Source organism: Panthera tigris, chromosome B3 (genome assembly GCF_018350195.1).
Source record: "Panthera tigris isolate Pti1 chromosome B3, P.tigris_Pti1_mat1.1, whole genome shotgun sequence".
In the NCBI taxonomy this organism is placed as follows: Eukaryota; Metazoa; Chordata; class Mammalia; order Carnivora; family Felidae; genus Panthera; species Panthera tigris.
The window spans coordinates 116,375,600-116,395,916 of NC_056665.1; the positions used below are offsets into that span (position 1 = coordinate 116,375,600).

General features: G+C 45.7%; 1 protein-coding gene across 10 annotated transcripts in view; it reads left to right on the top strand.

Annotated features, from left to right (window-relative positions):
* Positions 1–20,317, top strand: part of SIPA1L1 (signal induced proliferation associated 1 like 1) — a 362,769-nt gene that overhangs the window by 296,714 nt on the left and 45,738 nt on the right. For all 10 annotated transcript variants that reach the window (XM_042990031.1, XM_042990035.1, XM_042990026.1 and 7 more), the window contains 4 exons: positions 139–712; positions 1,350–1,624; positions 9,303–9,572; positions 20,125–20,274. In XM_042990031.1, coding sequence (XP_042845965.1) covers positions 139–712; positions 1,350–1,624; positions 9,303–9,572; positions 20,125–20,274 — 1,269 coding nt within the window. The remainder of the gene's footprint in view (positions 1–138; positions 713–1,349; positions 1,625–9,302; positions 9,573–20,124; positions 20,275–20,317) is intronic.

Below are 20,317 nucleotides of genomic sequence, written 5' to 3' on the forward strand. Positions count from 1 at the left end.
AAGTATGTACTGTTTCTTGTTGGGCAGTGACAGTTTCCTCCTGAGGGATGTCTTTGTCTTTGAGAAAGTGTATTTTATTCTCGTGCCGCGAGGCTCAGGAGACTGACGCTCCTCTCTCACCTTTGCTTTGTCTCTTAGTGTGGCTGTCACCAGGTCCAGAGACGTGCCTTCCTTTGGACCTCCCATCCCCAAAGGGGTCACTTTCCCTAAGTCAAATGTGTTCAGGGACTTCCTTTTGGCCAAAGTGATTAACGCAGAAAACGCTGCTCATAAATCAGAGAAGTTTCGGGCCATGGCAACTCGGACCCGCCAGGAATACCTGAAAGATCTGGCAGAAAAGAATGTCACCAACACCCCAATTGACCCATCTGGCAAGTTCCCATTCATCTCTCTGGCCTCCAAGAAGAAGGAGAAGTCTAAGCCATATCCGGGAGCTGAACTCAGTAGCATGGGGGCCATTGTGTGGGCCGTCCGGGCCAAAGACTACAACACAGCTATGGAAATAGACTGTCTGTTGGGGGTCTCCAACGAATTCATCGTCCTCATCGAGCAGGAAACAAAGAGCGTGGTTTTCAACTGTTCCTGCAGAGATGTGATAGGGTGGACCTCGACTGACACCAGCCTCAAAATCTTCTACGAGCGAGGAGAATGTGTTTCGGTGGAGAGTTTAATTAATAACGAGGATATCAAGGAGATTGTAAAGAGGTTGCAGGTGAGTGTTTTCCTTCCATTGACCTACATTCAATGTCCCTCTCATAAAGCTTTCAGTACAGACTAGAACCAAGTTGCCCTAGTGGGTGCTATTTCATTAGCTCCTCTGAAAATCCCCTGGTGATCTGAAGCAACCCAGAGTTTATGTCACACTTGGTTTCCCTCCTTTTTCAGAAGGAAAAGTAGAACCAGTGGGAGAAGACACATTTGCTGTGCGTTTGTGTTGGAAACCATTTGCGTGTGACCTGGTCCCACTGCCCTGGTGGCTGGCGACGTAGCCCAGCCAGTCTGCTTTAGCCGTCGAGAAGAATTGTTCGATTGAGTGTCTGTGCTGCCGTGAATTTCTTAAGGGCGAAGCGAGTGGCAGAATACGGTCCCTCTTGGCTGCCAGCTCCCCGTAGGTCTCTGTGAGAGGGTTTCCTTGTAAGTTCAGTGAAGTCATTGAGTGCTTTGGATGCAACAAGTATGTTCTTTCTGGCCTAATGAATGGAGGTCAGTGAAGGGGAAGTAACCACACCGCTCCTCAGCCGGCAGCGGCGTATTCAGAATTACCCTGCTTGCAGTGTTTTCCAAGTTCCCTGTCCACCACTTAACCCCCTACGGCGCTAAACCATTATACCTTTTGTTTCCTTGTCCAGTTTGTGTCAAAAGGTTGTGAATCGGTGGAGATGACTCTGCGAAGGAACGGGCTGGGCCAGCTTGGCTTCCATGTCAATTACGAGGGCATCGTGGCCGACGTGGAGCCCTATGGCTACGCCTGGCAGGCAGGGCTCAGGCAGGGCAGCCGGCTGGTGGAGATCTGCAAGGTGGCGGTGGCCACCCTGAGCCACGAGCAGATGATTGATCTCCTGAGGACATCTGTCACGGTGAAGGTTGTCATCATCCCCCCGCATGACGACTGCACCCCACGGAGGTAGGTCTGCGTTGGCGGCTGTGAACCTGGGAATCCAAGGCCAGGTTTGTGCACCACGTAGAACATCATCTCCTACCGGGTGGGGGAGGAGGCTGCCGCGAAGCGTGCCGGGTTACACGCGGCGCTCAAAGTTCCGTCCGTGGAAAGTCTGACTCGGGACATAGCTCCCTTTCAGCATGTGTCAGCAGCAGCTGGGAAGAGTGACTAACTTGGACCATTCCCAGGATTTACATCTGTGGATTTAGAAAGTTGCCATTACAGATAGAGAAGTCTGGTAATACCCGTCTTAAACATCTTGCACCAGTAGCTGAGAAGCATTGAGCACTTATTATTAGAAGACCCTGAGCAACACAGACCGTCAGGCTTTTTTGCTTTATGTTCCATGACACTCTCATTCTCCTTTCTGTCCAAACTTCGGAATGCCATTTTGACCCCTGCTGTCTCAGCCTGGAACCCTGGACGTGACTTAGCAGGTGTTTGCTCAACTGCATCTGTGTGTCGGGAATCGGCTTCAAACGAGCTGGTGCTGCTCGTGATGCTTTGGCAGTTTGGTTCCCGGCCTTTCACAGAGGGAAGCCCAGGAGCTCCCCGCCCCTCCCAGTTCCTGCCCAGCCAGCAGCATTCTTGAAAATTTAATTTCTCGGTCTCTAGGGAGGTTTCTTGATGGAACAAATTTAATCAACTGTTTCTTTTCTCCTTTGGGCATGTCCATGTTATTTTCACTAGTTTTTTTCAATCTGTTAATTTGCTTTCAGCCCATTATTTTCTAAGAGTTTCTCTTAAGCTTTGGCAATTAATTCTTAGGCCTTCTAAAGCCAAGACAATATCCTTAACATTCCCCCCCCAAAACGTGACCTGTCCTCTCAAAGATTCATGAACAAGAGATGGCAGAATATGTAAACAGTTATTATGGGTTGTGTCTTTTAAAAAGTAAGCAGCAATGACAACCTGAATGTACTTCCGTTCTTCAAATCAAGTGTTGCAGACCAGACCGCACTCAGGGTAGTATTTCTGAATCCTGCTTACTGCCTAGATGGCCCAGAGCCTAAGTGCCTGTGTCAGAATACGGTGAGCTGTCTTTGTCTAATACCTTTAAGAAATGCTCCCTTTTGGACGACTGGATTTCTCTGGAAACCAAAATATCCAGAACTTTGTATTTTAGCCCTTTGGGGGAAGGGGAGTTATTCTGAAACACGTGCCCTGCATTAGTTAACCCGGTCTTCTCTGGGTTTCTCAAGCACATCATCATCACTGTTAAGCATTTTGCTGAACTGGGATTCAGGAATGACTCTGGAGGTGGACAGAAGTGCTTGCTAGGTCCTTACAGGCTCTCCAGCTACTCTGTACTTCTCCTCTGGTCGCTCTGTCTTCTGTCCCTTGGTCTCTCCTTCACACTGTCTACTTGATTGCTTCTAAACAGGCAGCTATAAACTGGAGACGATAACTAAGCTTTGTAACTTGTCAACCTTAATTACCTATAGTACAGTTAAAGATGCTGGTCTGAGGACTGATGTTCTCAGAATGAGTCTGTAAATGGTGTGGCGTCATCCTTCTGTTCAGAGGCCTTTCCCCTGGCTTCTGGGCTCCCCAGTTGGGGGGGCGGGCAGGGAAATAGGTGTACGTGAGTGTATGTGATGAATTGGGTGGAATGGGCAACATTGCTGACTTTGAATTGTGGTTGGTGGTTACTGAAAGGATGGGTCAGAAGGCCTGGCCCTGGAGAGATAGGCCTGTGGTAGGAGATGGTTTATCTACAGCAGTATACTAAGCTAGATAGGTCTTCTGTGGTGTGTTGCTAAAAACAACTAAAAAATGTGTTGACAATTTAATTTGCCAGATCCTAGAAAAAACACTTTTACATGGATTAGTGCATTTAATCCCTATAACTACTTTATGAGGTCATAATATCAATATCATTCCTATTTAAAGGAAACCAAGACTCAGAGAGGTTACTAACTTTCCAAGCTCGTCTGGCAACTTTAAGTTTCACTTCAGAATCCAAGCTCTTAACTACTACTCTGTATGCTTGGGGCACAGATCTGGTTTTTACACACCAGTATCAGCAGGGATCTGCTGGTACATTCGCTTTCTGTTGAGGACAGGAACCTTGATTTGTAGCATTTGCTGATTCCCATGGTGTAAATACTGCCTCTGGTTGATTTCAAGCTACCAGCACGAACCCACTGAAGGCAGAGTGGGGGCGGATGCTCAGTCTGCTCTCGCAAGCCAGGACAGACCGGCTCCACACACCCCTGAATGAATGAGCCGTGTTTGTCTTAATCTTCAGCACTGCTGCTGAGTCACTCATTGCCACTCTCCTAGCCAGTGGAGCGGGCATCACTTGACAGAGAGGTGCTAGGAACCTACCCCCCTGAGGGTGTGGGATGGGGATGCTGGGATGAGAGATCAGCGCACCCCCCACCACCCCCCCGCCACCACCCCCACCGCAGAACCCCTTCCCTGGGAAGCATGCTCTGTGCCTTTCACTACAGTTTCCATCCGGAAACCCACAGTCACACCTTCTGGGCAGGTGTGAAATGGCGCCATTCATGCCTTTGGAGGACCGGAAGCCCACTCTCCCCTTCCCTCCTTTAGAAGCAACTTCAAAGGAACAGTTGAAGCATTAGCACCTTGCTGTAATTTTCAACAAAGTAAGATAATGCTCTTCTGTCATTTTTCTCTTCTCCTCCACACTTCACACTCCCACTGCTGTTTTCCTAGCAACTAATTACTCTGTTCCTTGACTAGTCACTGTCTCCTTTGTCGGCTGTTACTGCAGCTCCAGCGTGAGGCGGAACAAACAGGCCTCCCCCAGGCACCCTGTGCCCCACTGCCCCTCAGCTGCCTGCTTCTCGTCCCCAGGATGCTCAGGGGTCATAGGCGATCACCCGTGTGTATTCACGTGGGAGAGTCCTTAGCTGTGAAAGGCAGGTCTTTTTGTTTTAATGAAAAAGACAATTTAACGGCAAAGTGGAGCTCCAATAATAAAAGTAAAATAGGGCTCTTTTCCTTCTTCTTAGGATATAGGCAGATCCTCTATGAATTGCTTTCAAACTAAAGGGGTTTTTTAAGAGAAGAAAGGACAGGGGGAGTAAAGCAAAACTCCTGAGCTCCTACTATGTATTGCGCATTAAAAAAAAAAAGTCTTCATTTCCATTAAAACAATGAGGAGGAGGTGGCCAGGCAGGACCCGCTAGCAAGATAGCCTGCTGCAGGCAGCTGGGAAAAGAGGTTTGGTGGTTACCTGCAGACTCCACCAGAAAGCTTCCCAGGGCGTGAGCCGTCAGACATGGCGGGAGGCGGGGGGGGGGGGGGGGGGGGGGGGGCCTGGCCCTCACCCCCAGCCATCCTGACTCTGGAGTGCTGGAGCCAGGACCCGAACCTGACCGGCATTAATCTGTTGGTGTCTGTGACCTCTGAATCCTCAGCAGTCATCGTCTTGGCAGGATGAAAAACACCCCATTAACAGTCGCACCCAAATTTGTGATGTTCCGAGTGGTGTTGTGGGGGAGTGGTGGACCTTTATTCTGTTGAAGCCTGCTAGCCTACAGCTTTTGAAGAAAGCAATCAAGGACCATTCAGGAGGAAGAGCTAAAAACAAACAAGTTACATAAAAGGACCAAATTACCTTTTAAATAGAATGGATCACAAAGTTTTGTCTCAATTTTAAAATACAAGTATTTCAAAATGCATAAGCTTACTGCTTTGGAGCCAGAAAGGCTGTGAGAGTTCGTCTGGTTCAGATCTCCCATTTTTCAGGCAAAGAGCTTGGGTGCAAAGAGGTTAAGTATTTTTCCCCAACAAAAATCACATGGCTTATCAGGGACCTAGCTGTCCTCAAGACATCTGACTGCTGATTCAAGAGTCCAGTGTTGTGATGCTCTGTTGGGTGTGCTGTACGATGGTTTTTCCACCTGTGTTTTTAGTGTTGGAAAAGGACAGAGTGATGGGTAATCAGAAACTAAGGGAGAAAGAAAGAATAAAGAGGCTGAAAAAGTAGGGAGAAGGAGTGGCTTTTCAACCACCAGGGTTTCAGCGTCTCGCCATGTGTCTCTTAGCCCCGAAATACTGAAATTGCACTTCCTGTGGCCCATAGCTTTTTACAGGTTTGTCACAGACTGTGCCCTGAGTGAAATGCAGTAGTCACTTGAAGTGAAGAAGTTTGGGGCCTGGGAGTAGATGTAGCCTTCAATTAGTGATTAAAATAAGGCTGACCCCCGTGCGGATTAATCCTTGAGTTCAAATCCTGGCTCTGCCACTTCCTGGCTGTGTAGCCTTGGGCAGATGACTCTCTCCAGGCCTCTGTTTCGTCAGCTCCTAAACAGGGACAGTGGTGGTACCTACTGTTGTAGTGCAGCCAGATGAGTGCCTGGCCCCTGATCAGTGTTAGTTACTGCTCAACACCAACCTTTACCTGAATGACATGATAAAAATCCCCTGGTGAATTTTTACGTGGGTCACGAAAAGCTGGCCTTTATCTTTGGTCTTCAGTGTACTGCCCGCTTCTTGATTCCATGTATCATTCTTGTATTTGCAGAGATAAGTAAGTGATGGGAAGCTAGCGGGTGGTCTGTTCACCTTGGAAGGCGATTAGACATGGCGAGTTGGTCGAGGTTTAGCACTGTGAATCCGTCGTCTTTCGTTTTCTGGGAATGAGTCTTCTCTCCCTCCTTAGGCTTTATCCTACCGCATTCTGTTATCGACTGTGCAGAAGGTTTCTAGCTATATGTTAGTAGGAGTGGTAGAAACCAAATAGACTACAGAGAAGATAAAATCTTTGGAGTCTTCTCACTGGTTTTAGTGTTAAATGTCATGTAGCTTAAGAGACCATTTCAAAGAGTTTTTGAACTAGAAGGAAGTTAGCGATGACCAGTTCCAAACCTTTTGTTTCCCAAAGAAGCTGAGGCCCAAAAGATGAAAGCAACTTGTCCATTTCATAGTACATTATTATTGTTTCTATTATCCCTATCTATCATTATCAGCCATGATGCAATATGGACTTGAGAAGCAGCCTGTACCTGTAAAGGTACATAGGAAGTGCCATGAAATTTAAAAACTCAGCAAGAGAATCTCTTAGCGGGTAGGGTATGGAGAAGGGAAAACATGGCCTACAGGAAAATTTTGGAAACGCTAGTGCTCAGGACACACGGTGGTAATGTTCTGTGCATGTGCTGGTGGTTGGCACCCAACAGAAGGATATTTTATATATATGATAGAGTGATATGATCCATGGAGTTTTCAAGTTAAACAGACCACTGCTGGGGTGAAGCAAAAGCTAGTCCCGATTTTGAGGTGGAGGGAAATTTTCCCATGGGTTATTGCCAATTTTTATTAATATCCCTTTTGCAAGTTGCAGGATTCTTGCATTATATTTATAGACCGGAGCATGAGATATAATATGCCATATTTAGTCAGAAATGGAAGATTTCAAACCATACTACAGTAATACCTCTATTAAGAATCAGAAAAGTATTGCAGCTTTTTGTCAGAGAGATCAGAATCAAAGCTAGAAATTATGTCAAAGCCTGAGGTGACATTCCCTCCTATCAGAGAAAAGGTTTATTACATAAGAAGTCATTAACTGCTAAAAGTCATGTCAGATGTGCCGTAAAGCAGTGTTTTGCGAACTGCGGGTTGTAACTCTTAAGTAGATCACGAAATCCATTTGGGAGGCTGCGTTCAGTGTGTTTCTTTAATGAAATGGATTAACACAGAATACAGCAGAATGGAAGGGTGTGTGTGTGGTGGGGGGGGGGGAGGGGGGTCGTGCTGCATCACAGTGTAAAATGCATTTGTTACTGGGCTCATGGTCCGAAAAGTTTGAAAGCCACTGTCAAAGCTTCTAAGGGGTCCAGCGGAACCTTGGGTGGAGGGTCAGATTAAGGTTGACTTAGAGTTTTGGGGAGTCGGGAGGACTGGTAAGAGAACTGTAAGAAAAGCTGCTGATTGGAGATGTGGACTGAGACTGAGCAGGCAGGGACCCCAGCAAATGCACGCACCTCAGAAGCAGCCCTTCTTGGGCGCTTGGGTGGCTGAGTCGGTTAAACGTCCAACTTCATCTCAGGTCGTGATGTCACAGTTCATGGGTTTGAACCCCACATTGGGCTCTGTGCTGACAGCTTGGAGCCTGGAGCCTGCTTCTAATTCTGTGTCTCCCTCTCTCTCTGCCCCTCCCCTGCTTATGCTCTGTCTCTGTCTCTCTCTCTCTCTCTCTTTCGAAAATAAACAAACATTAAAAAAAAAAAAAAAGGAAGAGGCAGCCCTTCTCAAAAGTTGTGTCTCTCGTGGGGACGTGGGAGAAGGGAGTATTGTGGGGTACATGTTAGAAACCCAGAAATTAGGCCTGAGACATGCAGACAAGGTCCTAAGAGAGCAGCACCTTCCACTGGCTTATGCACCCACCATACAACCCCATTTCCCAAGTCAAGACCTAACCTTCAGACCCGTGTGATGCAGTCAGGAGCCACGCATCTCCTATGGCCAAGGGACCCTTGTAACGTGGCTAGTCCAAAGTGAGAAGTGCTGAACATATAAAATACACACTAGATTTAGATGGATGTATATCTCATTGTTAATTTCTTAATATTTGTTGATTACATGTTCAAATGATAGCATCTTAGATACATTGGATTAAATAAAAATATAATATTAAACTCATTTCACCTGTTCCCTTTTACTTTTCTCACGTGGCTACCAGCTCGCATTATGTCTCTAGTGGGCAGAACTGCTCGGACTCTCCTCTTTCTCTAAAATGTTTTGTAATCACTCTTAACCCTTCCTTTCCCAGGCTCCCCACTTGCTTCTCAATCTCTGAAATTCCTTTAAGCAGAAAAGTCATTTTTTTCACTTAGTAGTGAAATTCAAATGCGCAGTTTGAGTTAATGCTTCAGTGGGCATAGGTTTTTTTCAGTTAATTTGTCTGTCAATCAAATTAATAATGGACTGAACCTTCCTTGGCTGTTTGGGTAAAAGGAATGGAAAGTGGGTTCCACATTTCCTAAGGTTTGGCGGTTGGGATGGTAGCACAAAAAAGGGGCTAAAGCAGTAGAAGACGTTTTTGCCTGACATTAATTTCACTCAGGCTGCTATCTGGGGACAGTGCTGCTATGAGACATTTCTGGCTTTTGGGTTGCTGGGCAGGGAGTCCGATTTCAGATTATGCTTTGTTCCCTGGTGATTTTTTTCCCCCTCCTTCTGAGCTAAATTTGGCTCTCAATTTGGATTTCAAAATGTAACCCCACTTACTAGGATCCCAACAAATCCAATACCTTTTTGGGTCCCCAGTTCAGGACACTTGATAAAGGGTGCACAAAGCTTCTTCTTTCCTCTGAGGCCCAGTCATGCCCGCCTGGCTGCATTTCCTGCTCAGGCCGTGGTCCTGACTCTGCCCTTAACCTACCCCCTCCACTCACCCCGGTGACTGTGGGTCTCGCTGTTTTTTTAAGACTCCCTCTCTCAGACTCAATAGTTGAGATGCAGCAAAGGAAAATACACTCGTGTGGTACTTCCTGGGGTTCTGGTTTTTGAAAGGACGGTAATTATAGGGCCCGATGATTAAAAGACAGTTTGAAACAAAGAATGAAGTGTTTGATCCATTTCAACTGTTAATGAGAATCAGTGTGGTTCCACCCACAAAAAGAAGCAATATTAATTTTTCTTCTTTCTGTGTCCCTAATAGGAGTTGCTCTGAAACGTACCGCATGCCAGTGATGGAATACAAAATGAACGAAGGGGTTTCATACGAATTCAAGTTTCCCTTCCGAAATAATAACAAATGGCAGAGGAATGCCAACAAGGGGCCTCACTCAGCTCAAGTCCCCTCCCAGGTGCAGAGCCCCATGACCTCAAGGCTGAATGCTGGCAAAGGAGACGGGAAGATGGCTCCTCCAGAAAGAGCCGCCAACATCCCTCGAAGCATCTCCAGTGATGGGCGCCCCCTGGAGAGGCGGTGAGTGCACCTTCAAAGGTTTGCTCCGAGTCTGCCCCAGATTTAAGGAGCACCAGACACACAGACACTAGCTTTAGGTGTTTCCATGGTTTACTAGAAATCAGGAATTGAAACAGATGCATGCCCCAGTGGCTTTCAAAGCATGGGAGCATTCCAAAGCCGTGAGAGGGAAAGGGGATACGTTCCAGCAGAGCATTCAGCTCTGAGTCATGGTATTTGTGCTTTGCCCTTTCATCTCCATGTGATAGCAACAGAAACCATCACTGCACGCTTAATGGCTATGATGGGCTAGAACTTGGCAGACACATTGAGGTGACATTGACCATATTGTCATCTTCGATAGTCTTTGTCTCTTGGGGAGAAGTGATAGGATAGTAGCAAAAGAATGCAGGTGTTTGGTTGGGTGTCTGTGTCACTTTGTTAACGAAGATTGTAAAAATTTTAGTAGCACTTGGGTGACTCAGTCGGTTAAGCGTCCGACTCTTGGTATTGGCTCCAGTCATGATCTCATAGTTTGTGATATCAAACCCCCACAGGGTTCCGTGCTGACAGCGTAGAGCCTGCTTGAGATTCTCTCTCTCCCTCTCTCAAAATAAATAAACATTAAAAAAAAAAAAAGATTGTAAACATTCTAAATAATAGCACTGTGCATTACCTATGCTAATGAAGGAGACCGTTTTAATTCAGTAAGCTGTTAGTCGCCTGCTAGAAGAAGCCAACTTTTTTCTGTTCCCTGCCCTCTCCTCAACACTTCTGCTTGTCTTGATCATATCTCCGAATATTTTTGTGACCCCCACACTGGAGAGGGATCAGGAATCCCCAGAGTTGGGGAGAACTGTCTGTTCTAGGAGCTGTGTGGGGCAGAAGGAAGGTGGGAGCCAAAACGTGAGTCTGGCTCAGCTAAGCAGTGGAAACCAGGTCCAGCAGGTACAGAGTGCCAAGGAAAATGGGCCCCAGCTATGCTTTCGTAGTCATAGATTGTTTCACGTTGGGAGCAGAAAAGCTGGAGGGTTTTTGTGTTTGTTTGTTTTTAAAATTTTTTTTAATGTTTATTTATTTTTGAGAGAGTCAGAGATTGAGCATGAGCAGGGGAGGGACAGAGAGACAGGGAGACACAGAATCTGAAGCAGGCTCCAGGCTCCGAGCTGTCAGCACAGAGCCTGACACAGGGTTCGAACCCGCAAACTGTGAGATCACGACCTGAGACGAAGTCAGACGCTTAACCAACTGAGCCACCCGGGCGCCCCAGAAAGCTGGAGGTCGTTTATCTTAAGTCTAACTTTTGATCTATTGCATAAGACATTGTCACTTAACTAGTTCAGAAATACTAGGATACCATGTAAAACTAATTCAGTAAAAACCACCACTACCACCGCCACCAACAAAACTAGCTGTCTTTTCTAAAATTGCTCACTTAATCTTGGAGAGTGATTTGTAGAGCTTAACTCTTTATCTCAATAAACGATTGACCATGTGGACTCTTACTTTCATTTTTGAGGAGTAAAAACATCCAAGAGATCTCTGAATAAACTCTTTGTTCTACACATTCCAAACTTGGCTCTCCCCAAGGTGTGTGTGAACTAGAATGCATGGTTTGGCCCACATTTTGAAAGATGAGCTTTAGGAAATCATTGTTTAGAGCAGGGCCCTTTCTTCCCCTCTTAATGCTATTTTCTTTCTCTTTCAGGACAATCATCAGACTTTTACAAGTTAAATTGTTTTGTGTTAATTTCTTTATACAGTATTCCATATAAGAAAAGAACAGGATGTATTTTGATTCCATGTTGAATTTAATTTCTGCAACAAAAACTAAAGCTTGTTGCTGAACATCCTGACCTCAAAAGTGGAAATATTTTTTGTAGCTAATTATCATCTTATGATGCAGGCAGATTTTAGTGCTAGAGAACCCGTCAACTGCGTTATTCCCCAGATGGAGCTCTTCTCAGTTCGAGAGGTTATTTCTGCAGGTCCCTGTGTCTGCCGTTCATCTTAACCAGCACCCAGTCCCCAGGGGAAGGGGAATCTGAGTGCTCTCCCCGTAAAACTGTTGGAGTGGCCCTGGCACCCTCCAGGCTTCACAGATGAAAGTGGCAGGAGCAGAGGCCACCAGTGGTTTTCGGGGAGATGTAACCTCTCAGGCTTCTGAGTGTCGGGTATTCTTGAGGACACAGGACTGATATTTCAGATCTTATGATGGAGAGCTTAGGTGACCTGTAAAATCTCAGCTCCACAAATGCAGGATATTCAGGTCACTTGGCTCATCTTCATTTTGAAATATGTGGTGGTTGGGTATTCTTCCTTTGTGAAAACTTAAAGAGTTGGGTTTCCTATCCCATCATTGCTCATTTTTAGTAATGCAGTATTTCTTTTTTTAAGTTTCCACTTGGAGTCACAGAGAAGATCCTATTTGAGGAACTTTGTTTTGCTATTGTTTCAGAGATACTTAGATATAGGATAGACTCATGACATTCATCAGGGATACTTCCTGAGTCCTCCATGAATCCCCAGATTCATAAATTTACCTGGGAGTATCATTTTCTCCATGAAGTGTAGTAAAACATAACTGAAAAGCCTCCCCTTCATGGTGTTACTGAGAACAGAGCACCTTACTGAGATTGGGAAGTGAGGCCCTTGGCTGCTGGGCTCTCCTCGTGCGCTCTACCTTCCCCCTCATACCAGTCCTGCCCTGTGGGACATTCACATTTGTACCTGGGCAATCTGTAGGAGAAAGTGACTCCTTTCAGATGTATCACAAGTGGTCAAATTAAATGCCAGGGTCCACCATATCTTGAATCTTGCCTTACCGATAACAGCATGAGCTGAATACGGAGACCAAAGTATTGCCTTTACATAATTTTCCTTCCATTTATTTTCCTTCCCCGGGTTAGGTTGTATTTAACTGTAGAGAAACCAGCTGTATTAAGCTGAAGCCAGCAGCTCTCCCAAGTCTGCCCTGCCCACGTCTGCTACACAAATCTGCCCGTTCCGTTCACCGCGGCCGGTTCCAGCACGGTTCATTTCAGATGAAAACACAAATTGACTGCTTGTAGAAGTATAGTTTTTCTTGTATTTTTATTCAAGATCCCAGACTTAAAGGTCATTGGGAAGATTTCTTTCTTTTCTTTTTTTTGTAAATACTTGTGGAACAGATTTTCCTTTTTCCTTTAATACCAAGGGCATGATTTTTATAACATACCAATATGTGTTGGTGTTTGAGGTTTCTAACAAGAATTATTTCACTCAATTGTGTTCTCTATACATTGTTGAGAGAAACCAATGCAGTAAAAACAGATGACTCGTTTGCCATCTAAATAGACTAAAGTCTAATTCTCTTTGGCTTAAATATATGAGCTTTATGCTCTCCAGATGGCCTTTTGAAATAGAATCTGATAGTATTTGTATGAATAGTATTTCTTAACAGGAACAATATTTATTCAACAAAAATAGGTAAGATGGGGGCACCTGGGTGGCACAGTCACTTAAGCATCTGACTCTTAGTTTTGGCTCAGGTCATGATCTCATGGTTTGTGAGTTCAAGTTCTGTATCAGGCTCTGCACTGACAGTGCAGAGCCTGCTTGGGATTCTCTCATTCCCTCTTCCTCTTCCCAGCTTGCACATGTGTGCGCTCTCTCTCTCTCTCTCTCTGTTTCAAAATAAATACATTAAAAAAAGTAAGTAATATGATGGAATCACTGTTTTGGCCTCAAATTTACCTGGAGTGCAAGGGTAGAATTAAAACCAAAATTTCTGCTGTAGCACATTGAACTGAACACTTTACCGTGTTTAAACATAATGTGGGATCGGTAATAAAGCCCCGAACTGTGTTAATATGCTCTGAAAAGCTTATCTATTTCAGGGGCTTTGCCTAAACAACAGGCATCTTAGCATAAAGAATTTTCCTTTGTCTTTGTGTTTTTAGAGGAAGCATCGCCAGCCTTTATGCAAATATTTGGTGTTGGGTCTGAGCCACTTTGGCACTTTTAAGTGTTGCCTGGATGCCACCGTTCCCCGCTCCCACTGCTCTCAGCTCTAAGCAGCTAGATGGAGAGCATTTCTGTGCTTAGAGAGGTTCCGAACCAGCACCTCACAGGAAGCCCCAGTCCTGTGCCCCATCAGTCTGCGTTTTGAAGGAAGTGCTCTCTAAATGCAGTTCCCATGCCAATCTTCACTGTCATTTTCTGCTTTGAGACAGAGCAAGTACCCATGTAATCCCTCCTCTTCCTCTAATAAGGCAGTCAGCTATGGTTAGAAGTTTCTAATGTGAACTTGCACATCACAGGTGCTGTGCACCTGAATCATAGTTGTTTGGTTTGACTTGAGGACCCTTAAATCCTGGAACTTCTGAGCTTCTCTGAGGTCACTCAGGCTACAGCCCCTGCCCTCCCTGTTTCTTGAGCTAAATCCCCTGGATGTGGTGTCTTTAGTTTATCTGACACCATTTGCTGCTCCGTCCTTCAGACTCCTTTTCCCCATCTTCCAAAACCTTAACTCCTGATTTTTTTATTTATTTATTTTTTTTTTGGCAGCTCTTTGCACCTGTCTCATCGCCCCCTCCCCACCAATTGTGTGTCCTCCACGGCTCCTTCCTCATTTTTCTTTTAATCCCATGCTGTGCAGTGTCTCAGAGTAGCTTGTTTGCCTGAGCAACGTCAGCCATCCCGCACATGGGCAGTTCCTTAATGGTGTCTGTTGATCTCCTTTGTACTTTGCACATTCATTTGCCTGACTACCTACTGAATGTCTGCCCTTGGATGTCACATTAGTGGCTCATATTTACAAGCACCAGTGGGCTCCCACTCGTCCATCACCTCCTCTTTCTAGTGTGTCCCCCACGTCAGTGAACGGCCGTACCAGGTACCCGAGTACACAGGGCAGAACTAGCATTCGCGATGTAGCTGGTCCTGCAAGCAATCTGTTTTTATTTTCTGTTCTTTAGTGTCACTCTTAGATATAAAACTGGCTCTTCTCAAGAGGCATCCATGATGTGTGCCGGGCTGTGAACTTCTAACATCTTGCCAGCAGCTGTGACGTGATGATCTGTTTATCTCAGCGTGATGAATTGCCATATTTTCCTAACCGGGCAGGGGAGTTATTCCTCGTTGTAAATTGACCTTGTCACTGGAGGCTCATCGGAACAGGATCTCCAGGATCCAATCCTAACAGCTGACATGAAGTGTTTGGTCAGAAAGCCAGGGGTAGCTCTGGTTCACAGAGAACACAGTAGGAAGAGATAAAAAGACAGAGGTACATACAGTGACTTGAATTTGAATATAGTTTGTTCAAACTCTAGCCTGGATAAAGCACCCAAATTACATTACCTTGAGTCATTTAGAGAAAAAAATTTTTTTTTTTTTTTTTTTTTTTTTACATAATTCTGGAAGAATCCTGGTTGATACAGATTGCTGAAGACAGGTTTCAACTTGGTCCTGTTCCCTGGGTGAACAGCATTTTAACTGCTAAGTTGTGGTAAAATGCTGTGCTTAATTACGGACTCAAGTATCTAATTTGTCAGTCATTGCTGCTATTTGAAACCCTCTCTCTTGTTTTTACCATCATTCCACTGTTTGCACTTGGCTTACAGAGGGCCTTGTCTCCTTGGACACATTAGGAGTGCTGTCACTTAGGGGTACAAAGCAGGACATAATTCAACCTATACAGAACTACTCAGGAAAAAGTTTTGTCATCAGCTATTTGGATCCTGAATGCTTTATCCATAACTTGATAAATTATAATCGGTCACAATCTGAAGAGATCAATTGAATGAGAATCTATTAATGTTAACACTGTACGTGTGGCCCTGTGAGTTGATTTATGGGAAGGATGTGGTGGGGTGCAAAAGTTATTTTATTGGAAATCCGGATCTTGAGGGTGAATCTCTTCTCCCTTTTGTCTTGGTGTGAGAATGCTTCTGGAAAAATGAAGAACTGACTCTGATCTTGGACCATCTCTTCCTAAATGTCCATTCCATTCAACTCCTTGTTTTCATCGCAGTGAAATGCATTGCATGTAAATGAAAAGCTGGTGTTCAGTGGAGTCCTGCAGACTATGGAGGCATTGTCTGTCAGGCTGGTGATCATGACTTTTTCAATTGCTGCATTTTTGTCATACAGTCAAAAAGCCCTGGTGTTTTGTTTCTGCAGAGGGAAGTGAGAGGGAGCTCCAGAGGACACTTAAGATCAGTTACTTTAAAAACATTTAGTTATTTCTTGGCTAAAATTGACAAAAATGTAGGGAAAAGAATCTACCGAAATTAACACTAAAAGGTTTAGACATTTCCTTTCTCACAGTGACCAGAACATTCTTGAAAATTCTTACATTCCACAGAATTGAAAAAAAATCTCACAGCCGTTGCAAGATGCATTCCTGTTCGTCCTCTAAACCTATTTGGGCATTAACATCCCAGATGCTGGGGTTGGGGAGGGGCGTGGCATGGGCGGGGGTGCTCTTTAAGACTAGGAGGAAGTAGAAAGATCTCAGCTTATCTCAAAAGAGAGGAAAAGCCTTGTGATCTTGCTTAACTAAGTCTTCACTGGCCCCAGCAACCCTTAAAATAAAGTGGGTGGTGAGGGGGTGGAGATTCAAGAAGTCAGCCTGCTAGCTTCCTCTGTGAGCCAGTTTGGGGGGTACCTCTTTTCAAAGCACAGGACGGCACACAGCCCACCTTGAGTAATGACCAGCCGCAGGTGCTCCCTGGCAGAAGGGCACTGCCCGTGCCAGGCAGGCGGGACCTCTTACTCCCCAAGTGAGGTCTGTTCTCAAATAATATTTGTGTGGTAGTATCAGTTTCAGAGTATTTGAAAAGAATAGTAAGAGATCAGTATAAGAGCTAATTTTGCCCGCCATACGTACATCTAGAGTCGTAAAAACATTTGGATGGCTTGCCGTGAGTTTCTGGTTGTGTGTGCTGTGTGTGTGAACAGACAGAAAACAAAGCCACTATTGAGTTACATAAATGCAAAAGAAGGATGGGAGTGAATGCTGGCCTCCTGGAAATGCTGTTTTTTCACTTTGGGATAACTCCAGTAACCAAGTAGAATTTTCTGAGACGTTTGCCAAATAAAGGAGCTAAGGTTGAGAACTAGCATGAGATTATTTTAAAGTAATGTTCGTTTTAGAGAGCAGAGTCAGAAAAACAGGCTACATCTTGACTTTTCCTGTGGAATCAGTGGTTACTTCCTCACAGAAACAGAAACATTTTAACATTCACCATGCAGTTAATTCAGTGGCATTACTTGTTTACCCTGAAGAGAGAGTTAGCATCGGCCCCCGGATGTTAACACTGGCCCTGACCACGTATGTTAACGTTAACATGAACACGGTACTTGGTTTTCAGCTTTCTGTAACACCTCCTCCCCCTCACGGTGGAAAAATCAAAGCACCTACAAGTGAAACTGTAGTTGAAGTTTCTCTGTAGTCCGAGCCTATAGAAGCCAAAATCTTAAGATAGAGAGGAGTGTGGTGTCTCGTTACATTTGGATCCACGCTGCTCCTTAATCCGTACCTCTTCCGATCGTTTCAGAATAGGGAGAAATTTGGGAGATGTCTTCATGGAAGAGAAATGAGATGTGGATTTTATGGTACCTAAGGAAGGCTCTTGATCTCTCTTTTATCAAAACACATTACCGAGAAGTAGGGATGAGCTGGTGTCCCAAGACCCCACTGGTCCCTGACCCCGCCGTGGCTGCCCCACACATAGCCCTCTCCTGAGCCTGTATCCTCATGAGAGCACCGCTGTGTGGCTGGTACTTCTCTGAGTCTGTGTGGCGATAACAGGAGGAGCATGGGAGCTCTGCCTCTTTTCCGAGCTTCTCATCCCGTTCCTCCAAGGGCCTTACCTGAGCATTCTCGGTGTCCTTTTGTGGACCATTTGGTACTACCTACAGGAGCCATTACCAGCGAGTTCTCTTGCCATTACCTGTCAGACTGATGATATGCTCAGGGGTATCTGGTTATAATTCCAGCATCCCTTTTTCTCACATTGAAGGAGAGTATTAATTTTGAATCTGTTTTCATTGCTCTTAGTATAGTATCCACTAATTTTGGCACTTTATTATTAGCAGCCAACTGTTTTTCAACGGATACAGACCCACCATTAGTGGAACCCCTGGCGTAGGCAGCTGACGTCACTATTGGCCCTTCTTCCTTCTTCTTCTCTGTAATGTCTATTTATTTATGTTGAAAGAGAGAGACTGAGCGGGAGATGGGCAGAGAGAGAGGGAGAGAAAGAATCCCAAGCAGGCTCTGCACTGACAGCGTGGGGCTCCAACCCACAGACCGTGGGATCACGACCTGCGCCGAAATCAAGAGTCAGACGCTTAACCGGCTGAGCCACCCAGGTGCCCCACTGTGGGCCCTTAACCTGAACCCACCTGCACTGCTGATGTTCTCCTTCATTCCACAAACATGTGTGAAGCAGTCAGAGCTGTAAAGATAAGGAAGTCTCAGTCCTGCCCCTTAAGAAGCAAATCTAGTTGTGGAGATAGACACACATAAAACTGTGCTAAAGGTTGTGCTATGTAATGGTGCAAAGAACAGACCATGTGGGACTCAAGGAGGTTCTAATTAATCTATGAATTCAGGGATATGATGTGGGAATTAAGCCTCAGAGGAAAAGGACATTATGTAAGAAAGGGGGAAGAGAGGCAGAGAGGGCAAGATGAGTAAAGGTATGCATTTGGTAGCTGAGTTTGAGAATAGGGGCACACTGAATGTGTCTAGAATGTAGGGTGCGGGGAGACAGGAAGAGGGCATGGAGAGGGGAAGGGACTTGAACAAGACGGTCCAAGGCCTGGAAGAGGGGGCCAGACATTCGATGCTCTATTCTGTAGGCAAAGGGAAGCTATGGAGAAGCATGTGGGATGGCTTCAGATGGGGTAAGCAGAGCCTAGACTTTGAAGACCAGTTAGGGCCCAGGTGTGCTGATCCAGGCTAGAGAGGAGGGAGTTTGGAGGACAATCAGCAGGTTGAAGACCAGTTAACTTCTTAGTCTGTGTGTTGTCCAGACCAGCACCCAGGGTGCCTGACACACAGCTTATACTCATTAAAAGTTGAACTTACAGGAGTTGACATCGAAGATGAGGAAAGGGACGGGGGAGGTGGTTTCAAGGTGTTCAGCCTGAGATAACAAATATAGGAGGAGCAGGTTTCGAGGGCTGGGCGGGGGAATGGAAAAACCTGTTAGGTTTGATGAGGTTTAATTTGAGCTGCTATGGAGGCTGTTCAGTGGAGATGTCTAGGAGACAGCTGGAGATTCTGGGTTTGTGGCAGAGCGGAGAGATCTGGATTCTCAAGTCAGACCCGCCTCTTGGGTATAGAAGGATTTGAGAGTTATAATTTCAGCATCTGTCCTCATCCTTTCTCTGTGAGAAAAGCTTCTCGTTGGGATTCTGTTAACCCCTCTGTCAACTTCCCAAACCTGAAACCCTATTCTGCCCTGTTCCAGAAGGCACACAGGTTCACTGTTGGAAAATTCTGGGTTTCAGTGGATCGGGTTCCGTCGCCAGGCTTCAGAACTTTACTTTGGGTAAAAAGATAGCTTTTCATGTGAAAGCATTGACCGTGCAGACCCATTGCAAGCTGTCCTAGTAAGAAAAGAAAACCCGGCCTGCTCTGGGGGACACGAGTCTTTTAGCACTGAGCGGTGGATTTACAACCAAGACGCTTGACTTACCGAACGAGTGACCTCGATTCCTCTCACTCCGCTCTTGCACAGAAGTGACCTGCCCTGCCACAGGAGTCGAGGGATTTGTGCCAGCGTTCCCTCTGAACCAAAACATCAGTAGGAAGATGTAGGTTACCCCCGGTCACAGGTGCCAGCTTTACTTACTGATGTCCCCGGGGTTGCCCTATCGTCTACTGGAACAGAGGAGGTAAAGGACAAAGTCTGTGTCTGTCCTGATGACAGAGCTCTGGTTTCTGTCCCCAGAGCCAGTCAGCAGGGTGACAATCTGCAGAGCACACACCTCTGCTAGGACATTGCAGAAGTTCAACAACTGACGTTCTAGGCATTTTTGTTGTTGTTGTTGGAGGTTTTTATATGGTGATGCTCAGCCACATTTACAAATACCAAATAGCAAAATCTGAATATTCATTCCAGACTTGGAGTAACAACACCCCAAGACAAAGACGCAGAGAATGCACCGGTCTCAGTGTGGTCCTTGACTCTGGGAGAACCAGTGTGAAAAATTGGAATTAATTGCTATGTTAATGTCACTGGGGCTCAGTTATCCTCTGCACTGCCATTCTAGGAAACTGCACAATCAATTCAACCCAATGAATTTTGGCAGCTTTTGGAAACATACGTGTTGTTTTTCCCCCATTATTTTTGATGTCCCCTCACCCCACACCACCCCCCACCTTCAAATCCATTTTCCAGCTGTTCCTAAGGGAGTAGTTTTATGGAGAAGTTTCTTTTGTAGGCTTCCAGCTGGCCTCACTTTCACTATCTCCATGAAGTCGCTTTCTCTGTCACATTGGTAGGATATTATCCGTGGTGCATTGCCTCGGGACTTCCCCTTGGACTGACTGCATGTTTTTGGTTTGCTCTCGCAGGCTGTCTCCCGGCTCAGACATCTATGTGACGGTCTCCTCCATGGCCCTCGCGAGGTCCCAGCAGTGCCGGAACTCCCCTAGCAACCTGTCTTCATCCAGCGAGACGGGCTCTGGCGGAGGCACTTACCGGCAGAAGTCCATGCCCGAAGGGTAGGTGTGCCCTTGCACATCCACACGCCCCCTGCCCCCCATC